This window comes from Cydia pomonella, chromosome 2 (assembly GCF_033807575.1).
Source record: "Cydia pomonella isolate Wapato2018A chromosome 2, ilCydPomo1, whole genome shotgun sequence".
NCBI classification, from domain to species: Eukaryota; Metazoa; Arthropoda; class Insecta; order Lepidoptera; family Tortricidae; genus Cydia; species Cydia pomonella.
Genome location: NC_084704.1, coordinates 13,214,499 through 13,234,358, shown reverse-complemented (window position 1 = coordinate 13,234,358; position 19,860 = coordinate 13,214,499). Strand labels below are relative to the sequence as shown.

Genomic DNA, 19,860 nt, shown 5'->3' with positions numbered 1-19,860 from the left:
CTAATGCTATTGCCAAAGATGAAGACATACTGTACACCATGTCGTATGCGCCATGCATAATCTAGACCATGCCAAGTGAAACAACATCACACTACAGCTCCAACATCATTATATTCATTATGATAATTATTCAAAGGCACCGCAATGTAAAAATGCGTTAAGAATCTGAAGTTCATGTTAAATTACCTAACCTAATTTAAACGAGAACATTTCAGAAAAAAATGTTAGCAGATGCCTAAACAAAATCCTGATTGCTCCGGCTGTTTCAGGCACAAAAAACGCTTTGTATCGGGTATAAGCGTATAAGTCTACTTGTTGAGTAAAGCAACAGTTTCTTTGTACCGGGAAACGCGGGGAACGCCTTTGTGCCGACGGATTAAATGTTAAAAGCGCTACGTCCTTTGAACCTTATTGGCCATTCAGATAAAACGGTCTGTTTAATGTGAAAAACGTACTTCTACTCAAATATTTCTCATTTTTCTGTGTATTTGGTATAGAAGAATATTATTAATAATATTTCGAACAAACATGTTGCGTGATACATGATAAAATGACGCTAGACGCGCTTAATGCAGTGGACTTCGTGGTGTTAATGTGTTTTTAATTAAATAATTACTTAATGTTGCACCATCCAAATCCATTGTTAATACATATTTATTTTTAATACGTCTTTTCGTTCACATTAAGAGTAAAAATTTATCTAGCAAACATTCATTAAAGTAGAATAAGAACAAAAAAGACTAACCTGTATACTTTTGACAAAGACACAAGAGACCAAACACAGTTTATGTCATAAACAAGGGTGTTTGCCGCCCGCACGTCCTCTCGCTGGGGCTGCGGAGCGCGACTGCAACCTCCAGAACCCCGAACCCGATACCTTTACCTGTTACTTTGTTGGCGTAGAGACGCGCCCCTTTCAGCGCAACGAGTATTTTCAGTACTTTTTCCACGATTTCAAACAGCTTTTTAGTAACTGTCGGCACGGTTCGAAAAATGATTAAGACAAGTTTAAGATCTTGGAAAGATCTTTAAAAGATAGATAACTAAGCGACATGTCAAAATTGACGTTTATTTTGATTCCGCTGTGATCCCAGTAAGATTTATCTACGATATATATTGTACTTTACATAGTAGAGGACCTATACCTATAGTATAGGTATACCTACTACTGCGACTTATTCAGAGGACAGGGGCGTTTTGTCGGTTTCGGTCACATATTTTGACGTAACTTCCGTATTCCATACATAAACGGATTTTATTAAGTTCGTCACCTTCAGTAAGATAATTATATTTTTTATTATTCCAAAAGGGTTGGTGACATCTGGTTCGTCATACTAACGTTGACAGATGTCATCGTGACAGTGACATTTCTTGGTAGATTTGATGGAATTAGGGTATAAGGGCTGCATCTCTGATTAGGTGTCCTTTATTTTTCAAATTATTGTGCTGAGTTCATTATTAAATGGATATCCTAATAAAGTCAAAAAACACTTGCAAAAATATTATCTAGCTATATTTCAGGCTCGGATAAATTCATTTAGTCACATAACGCGGAAATCCATAGAGGGGAATATTACAGGCAGCACGAGTAAATTATGTAAAGTACAATATATATTTAAAGGTACTGAAATTACCTAGTACTGTACACCCGCGAAAATACTTAATGAAAATCACCGCGGTACGAGCCATTCGCACTCGTTCTGACACGCCATCTGCTTCCATCGAGCCATACTTTATTCGGAGCACGTCACGTTTTCCCGCCCTGTTCACCGTCTCTCTTTCACCCACCGCCCACTTCAAATTTATGAATGCGCCCGACAGGGACAGCTATACGTTTCAGCATTAATGAGTTACAGTTTGTTGTTGGACATGTTAGTAATGTAATATAATTTTTTGGCCCGTAGGGAGTTCTGCGTTTAATTAAATTTGTTTTGTACACGTTTCGCTGAAAAGGTTTTCCTTTGTAATCTTACATACTCGGCATTCCTTACAAGTATGTTATTGATCCACACTTGTAAAAAGAAAAAAACTTTGTTTCTTTTTTGTTCGATGCCTTGGAAGGGGCTAATTATTAAGAGTTGCCAGCACAGCCCTGCCGCCAAACAAAATTAACATGAATCTTGAAGATTGAACATGAACATTGAAGTTTAGTTAGTTTTCATTGCTAGAAATTGTAATTGAAAGAAAATAGAGCGATTATAAAATATACAAACAAAAGTGATAATCGCTATATTTTATTTGTGTTGCGATTCCTAGCAACGAAAACTAATTTCAGGCTTAGATATATGTTACTTCAATGTTCATGCCAAGTTTCATGTTATTCCAGCATATCGTTATAAAATAAGAGCGTACCATAAATTGTATGAAAAGATGAATTCTAAGGCTCTGTACTGGCAATTTTTATAACTACTGTTTACACACAATGTTATGGCACTAATGCTTGGTGGCCTAGCGACAAAGATGAAGGCTTTCTATCTCGGGTACCATACCAATTTACCAATGAGCTATTTGGAATATCATTTCTCTTTGGCGAAGAAAAACGCCGCGTTGAAACCGAACGAATGCTAATATTTAACACCCAGTTTGCCCACTAGATTACAACCTACTCGTAGCTCCATTTGCGGTAGGCATGTCCTTCTAAAAAATTACTAAAACAATATTTTTAGGTTACGTCCCAAAAATAAAATACACGTTTCCATTACATAAGAAAAAAACATACTCTATAAACATTTTGACGTCATGGCAGTGTGAATGTCTTCATATAATCTACGCTACGATGTAAAAGATTGCCTGTCATATAGGTATCATAAGATGTCTAGTAACAATGGAAGTATTAAAATCTGAAATGGTATATGATTGCGTAAATGATGGGTTTTGTAACAGTATATTCGAAGATATAATCACCCAACTAAATACAGCTTATCGTACTGTACTATTTTGCCTGTCCTAACCTCACGTTTTGGTAGATTCAAGCGGCCGCTGGCGTCACGTTTTGAGGGTTCCGTAGTCAACTAGAAAACCTTATAGTTTCGCCATGTCCGTCTGTCCGTCCGTCCGCGGCTTTGCCCCTTGATCGTTAGTGCTAGAAAGCTGCAATTTGGCATGGCAATAAATCATGCATGGCGACAGAACGGTAAAATAAAAATTAGATTTTTTTTGGGTACTTCACATACAATTTTTTAGTTTTCGTTTTAACCCTTTCAAAATGAATACGAGACTTCAACAAACATTTTTTGTCAAACGTAAATCAAAAACTTTACAAATACTTTTAATTAAAACTATAGCGAACATGAACGGTCGAGCCGTTTTTGAATTTTGCAAAAAGTCTTCTCTTTCGATTTTTTTCATTTGTAGTCTGTTTCTTTTGCACCCTTCAATTATCTTTAAGCGTACCAAAGCTAGCTAGACCGTTATTATTTGGAGTGGTTTACTTTGGTACCTAACTTCAAAAACAGAAATGTTCATTGTTATTTAAACGACGAGATTTCATCGCGGTCACCTACATTGATGTACTTTAAAGTACCGTCTAGCTTGAAAACCTTGCAAAGACCGTGGGAGTTTTGAAATCAAGTTCGTCCAGGACATTAGAATCGCGTGGCACCGAGCAGCTGATTGCAATCAGCCGCGTGTCGGCTGAGGTCCAGGAGGCATGCTCAAGGTACACACACATACATGCACAAGGTAGGTACAATAGTTGTCTAAGTATGGAGGATGGTTCAATTGCCCCCATTCTGCCCCAATATGATTGCATAAATGGAAATTGTAGATATGTTTTGTTGTCGCCTAATGAGTATTTCAGCATCGAATGCCGCATCATGAGTGGTAACTATTTGAAGTTCAAAAAGCTAGCTTAATTTTATATTGATTTGACGTGAATCGCTGTATATCTATTTCGCACTAAAACATAAGCCCGCGGATCGGCCGCAAGCGGCGCGCGCGGCGAGCGGCAAATTAAGGCTGTTCATACATTTAGTCGAGCGCAATGTATTATGTATGGCCTTGATTTCCTATTTCCCGCGCCTTTGCGCCTTATCACATATCAAGATAGAATTTTTAAAGTTCCATTGCTACTCCGGGGATTATAAACAGGTAATCCCATTAACATTTTACTAAAAAAAATTGTTCATCTACGCAGCAAATCCAGAGATTTCATTATAAAGGTGCGTTGGGATGACTTCTACAGCGAGATAATTTTGAAAATGGCAAATGTCTACTAATCTAGAAGTACTTTCAACAACAAAAACAGTAAGCAAGATCCCTTGGCGCTGCAATAGCGTAAGTGTTGCTAAAGTATGAGCTGATGAAGTGCTTTTGGTTTAATAGATATTTCTTTTTTTTAAATTACCTCGATTTAGAATATTATCTTGCTTGAAAATTTACCTCAATGCACCTTACTTGCTTTTTATTGACCGAACGTTAGCGAAGGTCTCCGTTTCGCAATTATTAACCGATTCTCGTGAAATTTTGTGAGCAGATTCGATTACCAAATCTAATTTTTTGTCAATCATGTTTTTGGAAATTATTCAAAATGGCAGAGCCATACATTTATTCAGTTTTAAGTTATAGTCGCAAGGTACAGCTCAGAGCCATTAGTTTGTTATTATGCGTAACTGAATAAAACAGAATTTGTCATGTGTTGTGATTGTCAATACAATCTAAAAAAGTATTGGAAAAAGTAACCCACAGCAGACCTTCCACCTCAATAAAAACCGATATTAATGCTGTCAAAACAATTTTCTGTTATTGATTCTCCCTCGAATCTAAATTGCTTTACTTCATTCAAGCGTATCCAATATTTCAATTTCGTTTCCAATATTTCAAATTAAAGCTATTTTCCAATAATATTGAATGCCGCACACAAATATACTTAGCTTTATGTTTACACCGACGACTGCTATGTCTAATATCTACAAAATCAAAGCGTATCTTCTACCTAACGTCACGTTATATATCGCCTAACAAATATGTAAGTGCGAAAGTGACAGGTGATAAAAATGCGACCATGCTGCCACCAACGATTGATAATAAACATTTTTTCGTTCGCTGGCTGCCACCGCTAGTAAGCTACTTGGTAGTATATTTTTGAGGTGCATATACTTTTTTTCTTTGTAAGTGAAAGTTGTTTACGAATTAGATGTGTATGTGTATTGCATTGTATAGTTAATTATTAAATACTGCGGAATAGAGTATCGAGACAAACCATTGTGGTTTAACAATACTTTTTGATCAAATAGGTATTCTAAAAAAAAAAAAAACAAAAAAAAAGAAAGAAAAGAAAAAGATTTACAGTTCCTAAATAAATATAAATAGATGAAATCGAGACCCAAGCCACGGCACGAGGCGCAATAGCAAATAACTATTGCGCCTCGTTTATTTGTACAACAAGAGGACAAAGTTTGATATTACAACGAGTACTTATTTTGAGTCCCGTGCAAGCAAGCGAAAGTTTCTAGAGTCAGACCAAGATAAGTTAGCAGCGAGTTTGATAGCCCAGACATTGCAAGTGTTATTTTAAACGTCAAACTTCTATGAAATTATGACGTTTACTTAACACTTGCACAGACTAGGCTATCGAAATCGTTGCCAACTTAGCTTGATCTGACCCTATAATCTAATTAGAATCTTGAGCGTAGCAAGAGTTGGGCGTAACAAAAGCACACGAAATGTAAATACCTTTGATCCCGTGTAGTACACACGACTTTTCACCGCAGCAGTGAGAACACATTAGAAAAAAAATGTAATCCTTCTTCATAAAGTGGTGGTGGTGGTTATTAGCAAAAAAAATGAGCGTACCTCGCCATCAAACATCACAGTTTTGCGAGTTTTATGAAATGTACAAAATGTATATTACTTTATTATGAATAAATAATAAAAAAATAAATCACTTTTTCACTCATGTTTTCTTAAGATATTCTAACAATAAACTATAATTATCACAATAAAACACAAAAACAAAACGAATTACATTTCAGTGAGATAATATAGAAATAATGAACATCAATTGATTGTTCACACAACAAAAAACTTTTTAGGGTGCGTTCGGAATTTCTGATAGTCTAGCAAACACAACTTGACAGTAAAAAATACAGTATTATTCTCTCTGTCTATGTTTGAAATGTGACAATCCTGGTCCTGGGCCAAAATATATATAAAAAAAAAAACACTTAATCAGAGGTTGTTAAAAGTAGAATATGTTTTTGCATGATATTTTTTGCATTTTTAAGTTATAATTGTTTTTAGTTTACAATGAAATACGTAAACTCTATAGTTTAGTTATGTATACAAAAAAAACTTTAAAAGTGTTGAATTATTGTTCTAATGATTTACCTAGTTATCTTAGGCGTTTTTGAATGATTTAACGTTTAAACGTTTTTCTGCGTCTTTCTGTTTACTAACGACGGGAAAGGGACAGAGCGAATAGAACTCGAACTCGAACTTGTATTAGGCCTATCATATAGAAATGACATTCGAATGTAAAGATCACTTGAATATCATCTTGTCTCCCTCACTCACTTAGCTGTATTGTTTGCATGCAGCAAAGTACCATTGTTCAAGCTGCTGAGGTGAAAATAATATTCTTGTATGACACTTACAACTTTTCACCTCAACAAGAATACAAAATGAACTACTATTCTATAGTGTACTATAGTTTTCAAATTAGATTGTCTCGCACAATTTTGGCGAGATATATTACCCGCCTTCGCCAGTCAGGAAGCCAATACGAACTTATATATTTATCAAATTAATAAAAATAAGGTATCTAAATGATGTCATTTTGCTATCATTCGCGCGTGTAAGTTGCTCGTACAACATATAAGTATGGGCGCGAGCGAGACGCACGGGTGAATGATAACAAATTAACATCATTTTAGATATCATATAGACATCAAAATGTAAGTTCGAATTGAGCTAAAGACATCAAGAGAGCAAGAAATACTTTATGAAGCTAATGGACAAGTTATGGCTACAAAAGTGAACTACTTAATGTTGGTGTAAGGGCGGGTTGCGCCGACCACGCTTTACGGATAGAATAACGGCACTCTGCAGTGAACTTATTTTAGAACATTACTTAAAACATACCAAAGTATAAAATATAGCGAAGATATTAAAGATGCCAGTGGGCTGGAGCAACCCACGCTCAGCATACCTTTAAAACTTACCATTTACTAACAAACTAACGGTCCGATTCGAACTTTAAGATACGTCAAATATAAGGTTTAGATATGATATGGATCAGCTATGCCAGTGTCAAAAGTGACGTTTTTGTTTGAAAACTTTTGACACTGACATATCCGATCCATATCATATCTAAACCTTATATTTGACGTATCTTAAAGTTCGAATCGGGCCGTATGTCAATATGCCGCTAATGTAGATGCCGTTGTATGGATCCATTCATTATGCGATAACTCTCATTGTCAGAAGTTGACGTTTGACAATTCAGTTCCCACAAAACATATGACGCCGTACTAAGCCATCTTCTTTAACTGTCATCCTCGAGGACACGATTTTTTCTATGACTGATCGCAGTGTGATATGGGTCCACGCAACTGAACTTACTCAAAAATATGCCCCATAGCTCTTTATTCGCTGATATAAGAGCTATGGGACATATTTTTGAGCAACTTGTGTGAACCCATATTTTTACACTTGACTGTACGCAAATACTTGCACCTTTATGAAAAATCTAACTGAAGAACTTTCCTCTTTACTAGGATAAACATTTTAAATCTATCTTTGGTGCACGTATTCCCGGACAAAACGCTAACCTAGCACGCGTTTAGAGCAATTTGCAAACTGCATTATGCAACTGCTGGCCTCCATTTTGCTCTATCATCGCTATACTGTTCTCAACTCTAATATCAAGATACTATAGTCCTAATTTAAACTAGAAACTGGGCGGTTATTTCCGGCAGCAGTTAAGCTAAATTAGACCATAAACCCTTAATGCTGAGTTTGAATTGCCATGTGCTGAGATAGGTTTTGATAGAGCCTTCAAAGCTTGAATTTGAAATTAGTCTGAGCTGTTATTACAGGAAGCATAACATAAGCTAACTTCAAGCTACTGCTGAAATAATATTTCAGCATTAGATACACGTGCCATAATATTTCAAGCAAATAAATTTTAATGTATACTTTAGACGCCAAAAACTAAATGAGGGTTTAACTTTCCTATAAGTATGAAGATGATTTTACATCTAAGAATGGTATTCCACCTGTCCAATTTCTTGGTTCAATGTGTTATTGTATCTCAAATTTTGCTTATACAAAGAGTGAGATGCAATTCACGCAATGCACATTGAACAAAGAGACTGGACAGGTGGAATACCATCCTAACTTAGGGGCGAAAAGAGGGTGGCTTATGGATAACGGCATCAATTTCAATTTTATACTTTAGTATCTGAGCACAACATGCTGAGAAAACATTAATAGAATATATTTGAATATGCAGTATTTCATAATAAAATCGTTTATCTACAAACGTATTTTAAATTAAAAAAATCGAAAAACCGCAAATTACGACTTGTTTATCTATGAAAATTTCGAACAAATCTGAAAAACATAGCAATTACATTTGACCTCTATTCTAATATTAGTGGAGATGATGTTTTATTCCAAACGAAGTGTCATCTGCAAACAATTTTGTCAAATTTTCTTGATATCGAACTATATTGACGACCGGTTTGGCCTAGTGGGTAGTGACCCTGCCTACGAAGCTGATGCTCCCGAGTTCAAATCCTGGTAAGGGCATTTATTCGTGTGATGAGCATGGATATTTGTACCTGAGTCATGGATGTTTTCTATGTATTTAAGTATTTATAAATATTTATATATTATATATATCGTTGTCTAAGTACCCTCAACACAAGCCTTATTGAGCTTACTGTGGGACTTAGTCAATTTGTGTAATAATGTCCTAAAATATTTATTTATTTATTTATTTATTTATATGGCAGTTAGGGCAGACTCTAGTTTGATAGATGCGGACCCTAAGTTTATGCGATAAACCAGGTAGGTTTGTTTTACTCGAAAAAAATGTGTGTCCCCCCCTGTAACTTCTAAAATAACAGAATGAAAAATCTAAAAAAATATATGATATACATTACCATGCAAACTTCCACCGAAAATTGGTTTGAACCAGATCTAGTCAGTACTTTTTTTTAATACGTCATAAATGGTACGGAACCCTTCATGAGCGAGTCCGACTGGCACTTGGCCGCTTTTTCATACATTCCGTTAACGCATGCGGTCATGCAGACATCGCCGCTCACGGACGCGGACATAAGCAACATCGGAGGAGCCACTTATACGTTCCCAAACTTTGAGAACCCTAAATACCTGCTTCTTGAAGAACATCATGTCATAGCGCAAGGGAAACACCTCAGAAGGTAGCTCATTCCACAACTTGCACGTTCTGGGCAAAAACGAGCGAGATGCCCGCTTGTTCTTGGTTTGCCACGTGTCGAGAAAGTGAGGATGAACTTTGTTTCTTTGACGAGAGGTGAATTCACACTTGTATTTTAATGTCTTGCATTATGTAGCAGTCACATAAACTTCTATTATGAAATCAGAAATTCTGAGGAATCCTTACGGTCAAAGTGCGATAACGAGAGGATGAACAGTAATGGTAAATAGATGGGATGATTGAGTATAGGCGACAGATTGGATTTTGTAACAATATGTATCAGTAATTGTATGAACTCATTAATCTTGTTAAAATAACCTGCCTGAATCACCACCTAACCCGGTATTAGGCACTAAAGCTGTCGGCTACAGTGGCTACAATGGTTGACATTAGTCGCTAAAGGCACCTATGACGAAGTCTACTGGTTATCATAGTTGGAGTATGAGAGGCAAACTGAAAGTTTTTAGAATAGAGAAAACTGTAGTAATTAGACCATCACTCTTTAGGTATTTGAATGCGTGCTTTAACTCAATAACCACGCATTTTCATCTCTCTGAAATACACATGGTTCATTCTCCTAAACTCCTTTTTGTATGATGATATTGGATCCTCAGGGGTTTTGCATGAAATTCATGACGTAGGGTGACTGTTATACGTTTTGGCCACTCCATAGTAATTGGCCCCTCTTACCAATTTCAGACTTCTATTGCCTTTTTCTTTCTGATTTGTTAAGAGTGCTATAATCTCCTAATATGCACCTATTTTGAAAGTACTTTTTTTAATCGCACAAATACGATGTAACCATTTGATGTCGCTCCTGAATCGAAAGGATCAATGAGGTAGTCTATGCTTCTCAAAGAAATATATCAAGGAGTGATGACGTCATAGCTTAGTTCGCTTCTGATTGGTGTTTCAGTCCATATTAGAGAATTTTGCACTTTTATTTAAATGAAAATACTAATTAACCTTTAGGGTATCCTAAACTCCCTTTAGGGTTTAGGGTAGTCTGCCATTCAACATATATTTTTTAGAATATTTTTTTCGCTTTGACCTATGGTGTGCGGTATCGTTGGATAGGTCTTTGAAAATGAATTCTGCAACAACCATTTTTAGATAAAATTATATTTTCGGAAATAATCGCCCCAAAATAAAAGTGTCCCCCTCCCCCCCCTTTAAAAAAAAACAGTAAAACTAAAGCTTACTAAATATCTTCAATAATATATATTTTTTGAACTTATTTCCATGATACTTTGTTACTGTCATCGTGCCAATGAGTTAGCTCTAGGTATGCCCTAGCAAATGAGTAACACAAAAATAAAAAACAGATTTATTTGAGAAAAACTTACAATATAATAACTCACTCGCGCATTTAAAAACCACCCTTATCTATATCGCACACAGTCCATTACAGCTCAGTATGAGTAGAGGGGAACTTCTTAAGAACAGCATGATACAAGTTGTAGAAGGCGTACACGGACACACTGAGGATGACGATCAGCGAGCCTCCGAACACGAAGCTGAGGAAGTTGCCGTCGATCATGTTGGTGCCCTGGAGGCTGGCCGCGTGACCTTGGAACAGGTCCTTGGTGCCGGTGCCGGCGGCCTTGCGCTCCTCCATCAGCCGCTTCATGGAAGACAGTCGTTCTTTCAATTCGTCTATTGATTCTAGCATGTCCTCGGACGCTGAAACAATAAAAAAGTTATCAACTGTTTTGTTACCTACTGGTTCTTCACTTATCCCAGTTATTGCTTCTGTCAGTATTCGCTCCTTAGATGATAAATTAATATTTATAATCAAACAGTCTCTTAGTTTACAGTTATGTAGCTTGTCATTATAACTAGTTCTCTCAAAATAATTTTGAGGGTATATTTATGTCTATTTGCCACCTTGTATACGGCATGCAGTCCGACTTTAAAGGCTACATTCGGATGGCAACTGCAGCTGCGTCGCCTGAAGGCGAAGTTATCTCAAGTGAGTCTCACAAAAGTCCCACAATCTCAAAAATATATAAACTTTTTTGTATTGTTATCCAGCCCGCGTAGCCAACATGCCAATCGTTAACGCTCTGTAGCGAACGAAATGCAACTGTCACTGTCGCACTAATGTGGAAGAGAGAGAGAGAGAGAGGGGGGTATGACTACGCTACGCTACTTGTCTACGCGGGCTGTCCCGTTATCCAATGGACAATACTGGCGCAGTTTGTTCGAAGAGATGTTGTATGACGATTTTTAACATGCTTTTTGAATGGCCAGTTATAGAAATGGCATGAAACTACCACGAAAATGTACGCTTGATACGTTAAATACCATAAAATCCAGATTTCAAGGATGGTTGTCCAAAGAAAAAAACACGTAACCATGCCAACGAGTGACTTAAAAAGTTGATTCACCCATTTGCAGTTCAAATGCAACCAAAATAGTTATTTTTGTTTAGTTAGGAATAAGCAAATTGTATTTGAGTTATTTGGATTTAGATACCTATTTAGATACACAATGGAAAAATAATATTAAATAACTAAGTAACCGCTAAAAATCATGTTTCATTCATTGTGATCCAACTAACTCGTAACTGATAACCTAACTTTTTACAACATAACCTCATTATCCTCTTCACATTTTCTTCCCCGAGTACAACAATTTTATCTTTACACTTAAGAAAAGCGCCCCATGATTACAACCCACACAATTCTGTATCAAAAACATTAGTTCCACAATTCGCCGCTTACAGGCACAACGTTGTCACAGTAAACACTACATGTATACGCATTAAATACATCACAAATGTAATTAAGTTTTAATAAATACCTTCAGTTTCAGGATCTGGGCTCATTTTGTCGTGGAAACTATGGATTCTCGTTTTATTTCAGGTGTAAACCGGCAGTGTTGTGTAGCCTGGTCTCTCCTGGTTTGGGTCCCGTGAGCACGACGCATGCGTGGGATACATGGGAGCTATTGATCGACCCGGGCCAGCTAGGGACTAAGTCTAGACCTTTTCAAGTAGGCTTCCACCATAATAAAATAGTAATATGATTAAAAATAAAAATATCTAAAATAATATGGAGGAATTGCAGAAAAAATAAAGTATTTCAGTGTAGTTAAGAACCTGTTATTCCATTGCATTAAGAAAATCAACCATGTAAATTGTATTCTATTTTATTTATTGTACTTAATTCGTGCAAATAAAAGATTACAGCATACGCCAATACATTCTCATGCATATAACTTAAATAGAAACATTTTTAAGTTTTATACTTCATATTAATTATAGGTCCTTAACCCTTTACCAGGCTGACAGTTCAAAAATGACAATCGAATGTCAGTCTTACTCATCGAAAATAGAACACATGTTTGAAGAGCCGCATGTGGGAAATATATATCCCTTAGCCTGGTAAAGGGCTAACTAAGTACATTTTTTGTAATTCACCTATATGCAACATGAATAATTGCATATAAATTGAACAAATGCGACCTTTTTCAAAGGTATTTTGTAAAAACAAAACATAGATAATCTGCTGTTTTGATGATCTATTTTATCTATTTATATTTAGTGACGTTATGACTACTTTGTAGACAGTCCTTGTTTAAAAGTCAACGGTTAGTCCTAGGCTCAAAACCTGGCTATTCAAAAAAAAAAAGAACGAACGTTTGTTTTAAATAGGAAAGGTACAACTATTTTTTTATATAATACGTAGGTGGCAAACAAGCATACGGCCCGCCTGATGGTAAGCAGTCTCCGTAGCCTATGTACGCCTGCAACTTCAGAGGAGTTACATGCGCGTTGCTGATCCTAACAACCCTCCCTCCCCTCGTTGAGCTCTGGCAACCTTACTCACCGGCAGGAACACAACACTATGAGTAGGGTCTAGTGTTATTTGGCTGCGGTTTTCTGTAAGGTGGAGGTACGTCCCCAGTTGGGCTCTGCTCTGATCTGGAATAACATCCACTGTAATAAAGAAATTTCATACAAAAAAACACTCAACAGATACAACTTGCTAACCTAAAGCCAACGCCTTTGTCATCTGCCATGTCGAGCCATTCAGAGGGATTTCTGGTGTATCTCCATGTCCTGCATCAGTGAGTTTTCCCACGTGTAGATGGAGCTTTTCAGAAAAAAGATTACCCGTTTACCCTTAATTATCCTTCATTTTTCATACAATATTTATTAGTCAGTCTTGTAACAGTCCATACAACATGTATGGTTACTGCGTTACAAAACTGACAATTAAAAGTGGGACACTTTTTTTACTGCTTAAATCGATCGTGCTCGTGATTTTGAGTAGAAATAACCTAAAATTTGTTAGGTTTAGGCGGAAAGGTAGCCAGAGCTCAACGAGGGGGGGGGGGGGGGGCGGGTTTAGGGTCGGCAACGCGCATGTAACTCCTCTGAACTTGCAGGCGTACATAGGCTACGGAGACTGCTTACCATCAGGCGGGCCGTATGCTTGTTTGCCACCGACGTAGTATTAAAAAAATGTTAAAAAAGAAAGTACAGGCTACACTTTTTTCTAAAAAAGCGCAGATACTTAAGGTAAGGTTTGATTACTTAAAGTTTACTGGCTCTATAACTATATGCAGCTTCTAAGAGGTGCAGTTTTGGGTGTCTTAGGATGTGTCCTAGGTAGTTCCAAAATAAATGTTATGAATAATATGTTAATTAATTTGTTTCCATTAAAAGTAAACTTCGACCGTACTTATTGTATATTTTGAATTCGATTAATCGCAATTTCAGCTGTGTTCTTTACGGGATAAGGTTCAATTTTGATTACAGGTGAATCATAAGGCAAACGCGTCTGGATTCTTAACTGATTTTATTGTAACTAAACGAGAGGGTAAAAATGCATAAGTATCTATAGGTACAGCTAGATAGTAAGTATAGTATGAGGACGGAAATCGACAAAACATACCGCCCGCCAAAAACAACAGTTTTTAACTTAACTAAGGAAAATACATAACCTAAAACTTACGTACATAGTTGCTTGAACAATAATATCCAAATGCATCCAAGCACTTAGGTATCACAAGCATTAACATCACAACCGTATGTTTTAAGTTCAACACTAATAAACAAAACTAACGATTTCAATGCATTTCACTTGCATAATAACAAATAACTAATTACAATTCAAGCGACGCTGGCGTGAACCAAAGAAACATGATAACTGATAAAGTAGGCTCAATTTCTTTAAGTAAACAACTAACTGCCTGCATCGCGGAGGTAATAATTGCGTGCCCGCGTAGGGTATCTTTTGTTAACATTTTAGTACATAAACTTACTTCTAAATACAAAATCTATATTAAATAGGCCAACCATAATAACAAAACTTATTACATAGCATACACTTTAGTGGACTGTATACGTAAATCATTTTGTTTAACCGACTTCATAAAAAGGAGGTTCTATGTTTGTAATACGTATGTATTTTGTTCGCTTTTATGGACGACGTGAAGCATAATATCTTAACAGCTAGATAATATAATCTTTATCAAACAATTCGTTATATTTTTTTTGTACTTAAACAAGTTGAATAGGTAAGTAAATAAGGAAAAACTTAATTTCTAAACAAATAAAGGTTTACGAACCTATTTTACCTGTGCATTTAATTACATTTGCATGTAATAAAGTTACAATGGTATGCTTAAACGCTGGTTATAAGAAAGTCTGCGATCCGCTCGGTAACCCATTATCAAGAATTAACCCATAGGGGATCCGTCTTATACACGTGACATCTACAAAATGTAATTAATGCATCCTCCTATAAATACATAAATAACATAAACTTAGCAGCTTTTTTATACTTAACGTAAATTACATAGGACAAAGTATTTAGCTCTTTGAATAAATAGCACAAGCATTTTATAACATTATTTTTTTTGTTTTTAGGCAAATAGCTTATGTCGCTAATATTTGTGCTTATGTATTGAGTAGGTATTACCAATTACAACTACAGTCGGCCAGAATTATTAGTACCTGAAATTTATTAACATACGAAATAAATTTAACTGCCCACCATAGCTCATTATTTTTCACTCCAGACGTTAACTGTGTATTAATCTGCAGTTTTAGGTAACAATATTATTTTAGACAACGCTTTACTCAACCGTCCTCCAACTCGCAGTAAATCGTGTTCATCTACGTACGGGGTAAGTTTAATTAATGAACTTTTGTTTCTAACCTTTCCTTTCTTTTTCAGGTCTTCAAATTCTTGGCTATATACTAGTTTCTGATAATATCTCACGCAGCAGGTTTCAACTTCATCTAATTCAGCAGCGCTCAAGATATCATGTCTTCTGGTTTTATAATCTAAATTTTGCAGCTATATATATTATTAAAATCTCTTACATTGAGCTATCACTCTTTTCATCCTGACCATCGACGAAAATCTCTCCCAAATAGGTGTGTCTTGTACTGAAGTGTGGAATGATTTCTTGCTTTCTAGATCTGTTGTTGGAATTGTAGTGGCCCTTAACATCTCAGTGTTTGTATCCTTTAACCATCTGGGTCCACTCCACCAAAGTTCATTGTTTGCTAGTTCACTTGCTCTGATACCTCTTGAGGCAAGATCAGCTGGGTTGTCTTCCGACGAAACGTGTCTCCACCTGTCGTTATCTATATGCTGGATAATTTCTGACACTCTGTTGCCAACGAATACTTGCCAGCGGCTGGGTGGGGACTGCAACCATGAAAGCACTACCATTGAGTCTGTCCACGCGTAGATTTTGTGCATAGGTATGTTCAATAACCTTGAAATTTCATGCAGCAGCTTTGCTAATATCACCGCAGCACAAATTTCAAGCTTCGGGACAGTCAATTGCTTCAGGGGGGCTACTTTTGTTTTAGAGGCTAACATCGTGACATGAACAACGTCGTGCTCGTCGACAACTCTTGCATACACAACAGCTGCAAGTGCAAGTGTTGAGGCATCAGAGAAACCGTGCAGATATACTTCTTTGCAGTGAGATGACATCTTGATCCATCTTGGAATCTCAACAGTTTGCAGCTCGTGTAATTCGTCTCTGAAGCTCATCCATTCGTCAACCAACTCTGAAGATAACTCATCATCCCAACCACAATGACAAAGCCATAATTTTTGGATCATGATTTTGGCTGTTATTACAACAGGTGAGAGCCATCCAAAAGGATCAAACAAGCTAGCAACATCAGATAAAATCACTCTCTTTGTTACAGGTATCCTGCTTGCTGGTAAGTTTACTGAAACGTGAAAAGTATCATCCTTCCTATCCCAGGTAAGTCCCAGTATTTTTATTATTTTATCTAATTTAATCTCTTTTTTGTCTTTTACAGGTTCCGGAGTCTTCGTGCCATCAACCAAGTCCTTCAGGAGTTCTTCAGAGTTACTAGACCACTTTTGCATCTCGAAACCACCTGCCTTTAATAATGTATTTATTTCTTTACAGGTTGCTTTCATTTCGTCGAGATCTTCATGACCTGTCATAAGGTCATCCATGTAAAAGGAGTTTCTTACTACAGCCGCTCCTCGAGGGTAGTTGTGTTGTTCATCATCAGCCAAACGTTGAAGAGTACGGACAGCCAGATGAGGTGCAGCTGCTGTCCCAAATGTCACCGTAAGTAGCTTGTAACTATCTATCTTCTCAGATGTATTATCCCGCCATACTATGCGTTGTAAATCTGTGTGTTTGTCATGCATTCTTACCTGACGATACATCTTTATAATATCGCCAATAACACAGATTTTATGAGCTCTCCATCTAAATACCAGACTACGAAGATCTGGCTGAATCGTAGGTCCTACCATCATGCTGCTGTTTAAGGAACATCCGTTTGGGCCCTTTGCTGACGCGTCATAAACTATGCGCAGCTTTGATGTTTCCTTATCTTCTCTGGTTACAGCACAATGCGCAAGATATACTGCATTACCTTCATCTTCTGCGTCGACCTTCTTCATATGGCCTAACTGTAAGTACTCGTGTATAACTCTGGTGTATTCTGCTTTCAGATGCTCGTTTCGGGCGAACTTTCTTTCCAGCTGCTCTAATCTGATTACTGCCTGATGCTTTGTATTTCCACACGATCTTACAGTGTCTTCAAAAGTTGTCTTTAAAGGAAGCTGTACTACGTACCTCCCTGTCTCGTCCCTCGATGTTGTTTGCTGATATATTTCCTCGCACTTTTCTTCCTCTTTCGTCCACATGCTCTGCTTCGTGTATAGTTCAGATTCTACCTCCCAAAACCTTTTCAGGAGATTATTATCTTCTTCAATTTGTCTTGTAACATGTAGACTTGTAATGTGCTGTGAAACAGTAAATGATGCATTAGTATCCTTATTACCCCCTGACAAAATCCAGCCCAGGTGTGTTTTTTGAGCAAGAAAATTTCCTGGTCCTTTGATTAAACCTGCTTCTAGGATTTCGCTGTAAACTCTCGCACCAAGAAGAATGTCAATCCTCCCTGGTGAGCCAAAGGTGGGATCAGCTAAATCTAATTCGTCAACTTGTGGCCAATTAAGACTTCTTATTTCCCTAGATGGTAGCTGACGGGTTATAGATTTCAATACATAAGCATCTACATTTATACAATAGGAAATATCGTACCTTGATTGTATGCGTAAAGTTACCCTATGTTTGATAGTCGTCTCACACTCCTCAACACCAGAGATCACTCCGCTGATTTTAGTTTTCTTCAAACCCAGCAACTCGACCGCCCTTGCAGTCGCGAAGGACTCCTCTGAACCCTGGTCCACGAGAGCCCGAAGCACGTGTGACTGCCCCGACTCCGCTGTAACATGCACCAGTGCTGTCGTCAACAAGGTGCCTCGACCAGGTTGTAGAACCCGTGATGCGCTCGACGTGTGCGCAACGACGACGGTTTGTATCTTTTCTTTATTGTTGTTATTTGTTTCTCCAGACGTATGCGATTCTCCACTTGCTTGTTTCTCTCGGTGCAATAACGAGTGATGCTTTCTTTTACAAATCTGGCAAGTTGTCTTTTGTTTACATTTAAATACATTGTGGTTCGGTATTAAACAATTAAAACAGAGATTGTTTTTCTGCACGAAACTGTATCTGTCTTCTACTGATTGCTTGGAAAACTGTTTACATTGATAAATATAATGATCTTCATTGCAGAATGTACACTTCACTTCGCTCGTTGCAGTAACATGAAACATCTTTGTTTTCACAGGTTTGTATACTTTACTTGCAGGTTCAACCATCTCCAGAGTACGAAATCTATTTTCCAGGAACGATTTTAATTTTTCAAAACTAGGTAAGTCGTTCGTCTCGTCTCTGCTTATTAACTCTTCCCATTCCTTATGAGTGCTCGAGTCTAATTTTGACACTATGGAGTAGTTAATAATTGCGTCCCAATGATTCGTAGGTAAGCCTAGATGTTTCAGCGCACTCATACATTCCACCGAAGTATCCAACAGTTGCCTTAATGCTGTAGCCGATTCGTGTGTTAACGTTTTTTGTGTAAAGAATTTCTTAAAAACACAGTTTGCTATGTATCTCTTATTGGCATAACGTTTCTTTAGTACTGACCAAGCTTCTTTATAATTTTCAGCGGTTATTGAAAATTGTCGTAATAATGCCTCCGCTTCTCCAGCTAAACTGCTCTTTAGGTAATGTAGCTTTTGAACATCTTGCAAAGATTCATTGTTATGCACTAATGCCATAAATAAATCATGGAAAGACTGCCATTCAGTGTAGTCGCCATTAAACGAAGGAAGCGAAATACGTGGTAATTTTACTTCACCACTATTCGATGTACTAGGTGTAAGTGTTTGTTTAGACTCACTTTTTGTCGGCCCCATACAATCTAACTTAGACATCATTTCGCCTTTGTATGCGTAATACGCTTCTTCAAATTCCTCAAACATGTTGTTGGCGAAATAATTTGTAGCTTGACGCTGTTCCATAGGAAACGACAAAATTAAAATTTCATGTAAGACTTTAAACTCTTTCCAGTACAACTCCAGTGTATCTATTCTTCCCTTCACATAACCAGCCGTCAATCTCTCCTTAGGCGATTTTTTGTAGTTAACGTACGCCTTTTTCACCTTTTCAAGCGTGTCGGCTTGAATCACTATATGCTTTTCAATGTTTTCCATTATAGTATAAGTCTATCACAATCAATAAATTAATAGTCTATCGTATATAGTGAAAACACAGCAATAAAAGTACGTAACCACTGTAGGAAAGTTCCACTCCTTTGTTAACTTTTTATGTGTAGGGTAAGTGAGCGCCGCACGAAATTGTCCAACAAATTTACCTAAATCACAGCGACTCACTATTGTAATACACGGCACAGTACTCTCTCATTTGTAGTTAAACAACACACAAATGTTATATCCACGATACACCTTGTCCTTTGTCCGATTATCACACGTAATTATTTTGCAAAACTATTTTTGTAAAAACACCGAATTGTCTTAATCCTTAAAGTTCATTTGGCTTAATTCACTTTTGTAACATAT

At 37.0% G+C, this 19,860-nt stretch overlaps 4 protein-coding genes across 4 annotated transcripts in view; all 4 read right to left on the bottom strand.

The window, feature by feature from the left end:
• The window catches only part of LOC133534437 (IDLSRF-like peptide), a 120,481-nt gene extending 119,591 nt beyond the window's left edge, over positions 1-890 (bottom strand). Inside the window, exon 1 of the mRNA XM_061873553.1 lies at positions 746-890. The gene's annotated coding sequence lies outside the window, so the exon portion shown is untranslated. The remainder of the gene's footprint in view (positions 1-745) is intronic.
• LOC133534432 (uncharacterized) overlaps positions 1-13,877 on the bottom strand; it is a 107,664-nt gene extending 93,787 nt beyond the window's left edge. The window contains exon 1 of the mRNA XM_061873549.1: positions 13,796-13,877. The gene's annotated coding sequence lies outside the window, so the exon portion shown is untranslated. The remainder of the gene's footprint in view (positions 1-13,795) is intronic.
• On the bottom strand, positions 10,722-12,394 carry LOC133534440 (uncharacterized). Its single transcript, XM_061873562.1, has 2 exons — positions 12,212-12,394; positions 10,722-11,089 (listed from the first exon to the last, which is right to left on the bottom strand). Exons 1-2 carry the CDS (start codon positions 12,234-12,236, stop codon positions 10,812-10,814), a joined length of 303 nt encoding a protein of 100 aa, XP_061729546.1. The 5' UTR covers positions 12,237-12,394; the 3' UTR covers positions 10,722-10,811.
• A 1,855-nt stretch (positions 13,878-15,732) lies between the features above and the next one.
• On the bottom strand, positions 15,733-19,494 carry LOC133530287 (uncharacterized). Its single transcript, XM_061868182.1, has one exon. It carries the CDS (start codon positions 19,492-19,494, stop codon positions 15,733-15,735), a length of 3,762 nt encoding a protein of 1,253 aa, XP_061724166.1.
• Between the last annotated feature and the right edge of the window lie 366 nt (positions 19,495-19,860).